The following is a 5,569-nucleotide window of genomic DNA, read 5'->3' on the forward strand; positions in this document are numbered from 1 at the left end:
TGGAGAGGAGTCAAAAATGAGTAGATAAGAGTGATCTATGGCTCATCTTAGTGGTTGTGTCCTACATTCAGCGTGTGCTCTGATACCATCTTGTAGCGAACCGACCTCAGACGGTCAAGTCTTTGTGCTTCAGTGTCATCCCTGGATTGGTAATGCTGACACACACAGTACTCGAAGGATTTATAACAGAGTAGCAATCACACACTTATTACATCGAATGTCTCAAAAGAGAACTTATTACAATAAATATGGCTTAAGGCCATCTAAATAAGATAACCACGGAAGACTTGGAAGATAAAGTGAGTCCATCAACTCCAACGGCATAGCTGAGTGCATGAGAAACGACCTATGGCATCTTACACTACTAGGAAAACAGTTTTTAATGACGACAAAAGATTGAATTGTGGTTGTTAAAGGTCATTAACGACCACAATCTACTGGTCGTTGTAGGCTCCCTCGTTAAAAGTATAACAACCACATACCTTTTTTTGGTCGTTATTCTTCTAACGACGGAATGGTGTGTGGTCATCAATCCCAAGGTAATAACGACCATAATTGTAGTATTAACAACCACTTTTGTCATCATTAATAATGCTATTACCAACCACGCTCTCTTCACAATTTGATATTCTTCAGAACAACCTACATATAGTATAACTTTCCGTTCAACAATCACTTTATGTAGCATCCAACATTTGAATATTAACATCCACATTAATATAGAAACAAAAGAACCTAAATTGAAAAGATCATAGCCACTTTTATTAATAGACATACCAATATTCCGACATACAATTCTGGAATTAAAATATCATTTAAGAAATGGAGTCAAAATCATTCCTTATATAACCAATGTACTTGATAATATCTATCTGGAAAATGAGACAACTAGAAAAGAAAATATTATTAATCTTCACTTGAGGAACACCACCATTGTTTGAATGGATATCATTCTTCATCAGCTATCCCTCCTGTTGCTTCTATATATTATGGTGGACCATCAGTCCTACAAAATGTTGAGTAGTTTATGAAAGCCAGTCTTGTAAATAAATTGACACAAAGTATAATAGTATAATGAATGTATGAACTTCATCATATCATTTCCCATGTCACCGTCATTGCTGGCATCAACTTCATCATTCATAGTTGCAATATGTTATGAGTGACTAGAAGAAAATAAAGCGTAGAAACAATTATTGGTAAAATACATGATTCTTAGAAACGCACTTTTGGAATCATCTGCATCCCATTTTGTACTAAACAAGATTGGTGTATTTGTTGGCGCATCATTTCCATCTATGAAAAAAAGCAACCACATTATATCATCCCGTAGAAGATACTTGAATAATATTTTTATGTTTGTGTAGTACCTTTTGTAGCTAACTTGTACTTCTTCCCGGGTTCCTCATATTGCTTATGAGGCCTGTGAGTAACCCTTTTCCTGCTGAAATCTGCTAATTTACTTGATTGCTCTGGCAAGGTCCACCTAGCAATACCTTGATCAGTCCAGACTTGTTCAACTGTGAGTAGAAAGCATCTTTCCAGAGCTAATGCTGTCAAGTTTCCATACCTGTGATGACTCATCGTGATAACCTATACAGATATAGTTAGAAGTGTGCACAAAGGCTATACAAAGTACAATTAAATTAACTAAGTGAATGTTGATGTACTGAAAATGAATAACTGAATGCTAAATCAAATAAAGTACCTACAGAAGTACTTGTGTCCTGTTTATTGATAAGGTAAAAACTAAAACATGAAGCAAATCGATTACTACAGATTAAGACTTGCATTAACTAGTGGCATCATGTTGTTATTACGATGAGTCAGTCCTTCCTGTGAATTACAACAACCAAAAATTGTTGGCACCTATGTATATATGGCCAAAAAAAGGTGCGGTACTATTAATGTATTCCTTCTAATGAGCCACTTGATCAGGTGCTGTTAACTCATACCCTCGTAGAGCTCAGGTTATATGCTTCCCATAATCTTGCGTGTGACCCTGTTGCATGGAGAACCAAATTAATGTATTAAGGAAACAGAACAAGTATGCTTCCCGTAATCAGCTCAGGTTGTTCTTAATATTTTATTGCCACAATTTAGCAATATGACATCTCACAGTTAACTTCTATTTATCGCTGCACATGATGAATCATTCAGATTGACAAAGCAGATAGCATTAGTAGTCATCAAAATGCAAGCATCTACAGTTTTTCAGACTGACTAAACACACAACAACACTGCAGCTTGCTGCTGCAACCTTGTGATATATTCATTGATAGTCTCCCAAACATAGTAATAATAAAATTCATTAGCAGATGGACTTATGAAGTTTCAGATTACGCGGCTGCACTCCAGGTATTATCTTCTTAATAATCTCCTGTGACGACTGTACGCTTACCTCTGAAAGAAAAAAGAAAAGAAAAAATAGAATCACTAATGTCTCAGATCTCAAGCTAACCTCACCTGCGCCACCATCGATTTGCCGCCCTCCCATGTGCGCCCGTCGATTCATGGTCTCGCCCGCGCCTCCATCGCCCCTCACCATCGGTGTCTTTGGTTCTTTGAAAGGAAGATGCAGGTTGGCGGCTCAGAGGTAAGTAGAAATCTGCTAATTTTACTGCCAGCGACGAAGGGGATGAACACAAGAGCACCAAGATGTCGAACCTGGTCGATTCCATTGCAGTAAGCTGGATGGATCTAATTTCTTTGGTCTGTTGCGGCTGTTGGCATGTTGCGGCTGCCTCGTCGACCCGAGGCACAAGTGTAGGCTTGAAGGCGCCTTCCACGCCGCCAATACGGCGATGAATGCCATGTATCCTCGGCCACAAGACAGGCAACTTCCAGATGTGAGGTCGATGAATAGGAAAATCAAAATAAACAGAAAATTTGGGACAAACCTTCTATGAACTTAGGCAGAGGATCTTGTATGTTGCTACGATGTTCCTCTGCTAGGCTGCCTCCAAGGCGAGATCAGGATCACACTCCATGCCTACGATCTATGGGATGGGGTTGCGTCGCCTTGGTTCTCATGGACACGAGTCCTGGATAAGGAATAAACCTAACTTGTAGATGACATGTATCCTTCTTTCCCGAGATAAAAGATATAATTGTTAATTACTCCAAAAATAAGGTTACTAATCAACAATGACCACTGGGATACGTTAAAAATAACAACGGGCAGATCGCTGGTCGTCGTGAAGGTTGAGCAGGCCAAACTTGGACGTGTGGCTAGCCCATTGTACTGCTAACGACCAAGCATTATCTTTTGATGGTCGTTGATGGCCTAATTTTTAGTAGTGTTACTCGTCGTCTGAAAAGTCTACAACATGATATGTTGCAGCCCGAAATGGGTCAGCACATGGAATATGCTGGCAAAATAACACAATAGAGAAATGAACAGATAAATGCTATCACACTATGCATATATGGCTGGTGGAGGCTCTATGGTTATATTGTTTTGCGAAAAGCCAATTTTCCCCTACAACAAAGGAATATATTTTATTTTAACTATCAAGTTGGTTGAAAATTATTGAGAAGGTTCCTCCAACTCAATCCCAAAGTAATAATTACAACCCAACAAATTAATTAAGTAAAGTGATGAGATCAACATGATAATCCAAGAACCAGATACTCAAGATGTCCATAACTGGGGACAGGGTTAACCATGATTAGTTTATGCACTCTGCAGAGGTTTGTGCACTTTCCCCCACAAAACTCAATCTCCTTCGTTGGATTTCTTGCACTACATGGTGTTTGAGAAACGGATGACCGAGACACAGTTTTTCAGAAGCATTAACTCTAACCCCTGGTAGACCGTACCAACCTACATCCCCTACATCTACTAGTCTACCACTGGAAGAGGTCACACAACATACTCAACTATGCCAGAGCCCATAATGGCTTGTGGCTACACACGAAAGTTTCTAGCATGAATAATCTTATGATCCCTTTGAGCCTGGGTGGCGGACCGTAGGATGATCACAGGTTACTCCGGGATATCCTAGGACAACACTGGATTCTCCTGGTGCCCACAAGCAATCCACCCAGATGTGTATTAAAGTTGCCTCCTTAAGTTGAACCATTAATTAACAATCTCACATCTGTCATGGATACTCTCAAACCCAATCCACGTCTACGAGCATAGCATAGCAATATAAGCATAGCGTAGAATTAACTCCCAAGGGTTGGATAATAAAAGGGCAATAGGTTCTACCTCATCATTTACTACCCAAACCCACATGTTAAGAGATCCTACTCATGCAATGTGTGAGGGTTGAAACTAATGCATAAAAACTGGGTAATAAAAGGGTATGATCAGTGTGTTACGTGCCTTGGCGACGATCCGTAAAACCTAGAGATTCGTAGTAGCACGCTTCGCACTCCGGGTTTCTATCGCAAACAAACAATAGCATACATAAGCACTAAAACAAAGATGCACAGGTAAAACTCAAATAAGAAGATATAAGCAGAAAGTTCAACTGAAGAACTCTGTTTTGCAAAAAAAGAATCAAATCAAACGGAGCAACGAAACTCAAACTACGAAAGAAACAACATCCGATTACTAATCTGGACTAAAGTCAAATTTTACAGTACCAAAATCTTGTTCAAGTTGGTTAAACAGAAAGAGGGCTTAGAGACAAAGATCCAAGCGCTTGTTTCACCTGATTCGGATAACCGAGTGAAAAGATATACTAGAACAAAGATTAGGGCAGAACTCGAGATCGAAAATAATCGCGGAAAAACCCTGGAAAAAGAAAACTACTGAACAGGCTAACGAACGAACGTTCGCTGTCTGCAGCTAATGGATGAACAGCGTTCGTTAAAATGAACGTACGGACGAACGTACGCTATTTATCTAAACCGAAGAAAAACCGAAAATAAACGAAAATAAAAAAACCGATCTCGGGTTTCGAATAAAACCGGCGGTTTTTCCCAAGAAAACCAGGCGGCGGCGGCGACTACCTGGACGGCAGGGTCGGCGGCGACGGCGGAAGGCGGCGGCAGCATGGAGCGGCGGCGCGACACGGGCGGCTGCGGCGCGGGGTTCGAGGCAGGGCGCGGCTTGGGTTAGGGCTGGCGGCGACGCGGCTTGGGCCTCGGGGCAACGCGGGTTGCGGCTTATAAATCCAGCCGGGCCAGGAGTCCTAGCCGGACACAGCCCGATTAGGTCGGTTCACTTTTTTTTAAATAAATCCTGATGTGGAAAAACAAATAAAAGAAATACTAAATGGACTCCAAAAAATTTTGAAATAAATTTTCACAGTCCTTTAATAATATTTCGGACAAAGTGAACATTTATTTATACCTCTAATGCAATTTTGAAAAACACAATTTTTCCTAATTCAAATAAAACAACAAAAATCCAAAAGAATAACTTATTTGATTTTAATATTTTTCCTCTAATATCCCCTTTATTTTTGGAGAAGTCATATTATCTCCTCTCATATATTTCGATATGAAATATTTTCCGAGGGAAAAATAATTAAAACCAAAAGATCCTCTTTTCAAAATTTGAGAAAAACTCAAATATGAAAATAACAAAATTCCCAACTCTCTCTGTGGATCC

At 39.8% G+C, this 5,569-nt stretch overlaps 1 protein-coding gene across 4 annotated transcripts; it reads right to left on the reverse strand.

Annotated features, from left to right (window-relative positions):
* Positions 1 to 795: 795 nt before the first annotated feature.
* LOC123082026 (uncharacterized) lies at positions 796 to 3,026 on the reverse strand. 4 transcript variants are annotated; one of them, XM_044504468.1, is made up of 7 exons: positions 2,668 to 3,026; positions 2,467 to 2,562; positions 1,956 to 2,002; positions 1,571 to 1,593; positions 1,371 to 1,486; positions 1,228 to 1,296; positions 796 to 1,006 (listed from the first exon to the last, which is right to left on the reverse strand). In XM_044504468.1, exons 1-7 carry the CDS (start codon positions 2,813 to 2,815, stop codon positions 981 to 983), a joined length of 525 nt encoding a protein of 174 aa, XP_044360403.1. In that variant the 5' UTR covers positions 2,816 to 3,026; the 3' UTR covers positions 796 to 980. The 4 variants fall into 4 exon arrangements, with proteins under 4 accessions (XP_044360403.1, XP_044360404.1, XP_044360401.1 ...); XM_044504469.1 differs by lacking the exon at positions 1,228 to 1,296; XM_044504466.1 differs by having other exon boundaries at positions 1,371 to 1,593.
* Between the last annotated feature and the right edge of the window lie 2,543 nt (positions 3,027 to 5,569).

Source organism: Triticum aestivum, chromosome 4A, assembly GCF_018294505.1.
Source record: "Triticum aestivum cultivar Chinese Spring chromosome 4A, IWGSC CS RefSeq v2.1, whole genome shotgun sequence".
Classification (NCBI taxonomy): Eukaryota; Viridiplantae; Streptophyta; class Magnoliopsida; order Poales; family Poaceae; genus Triticum; species Triticum aestivum.

Bases quoted from the DNA above. Each gene is read 5' to 3' on its own strand.
- LOC123082026 (XM_044504466.1), bottom strand. From the start codon at position 2,815: ATGGCATTCATCGCCGTATTGGCGGCGTGGAAGGCGCCTTCAAGCCTA. The intron at 2,563-2,667 runs GTTCGACATCTT...TTCCTTTCAAAG, and splicing joins ACTGCAATGGAATCGACCAG to AACCAAAGACACCGATGGTG. The intron at 1,297-1,370 runs GTACTACACAAA...TTTTTTTCATAG, and splicing joins GTACAAGTTAGCTACAAAAG to ATGGAAATGATGCGCCAACA.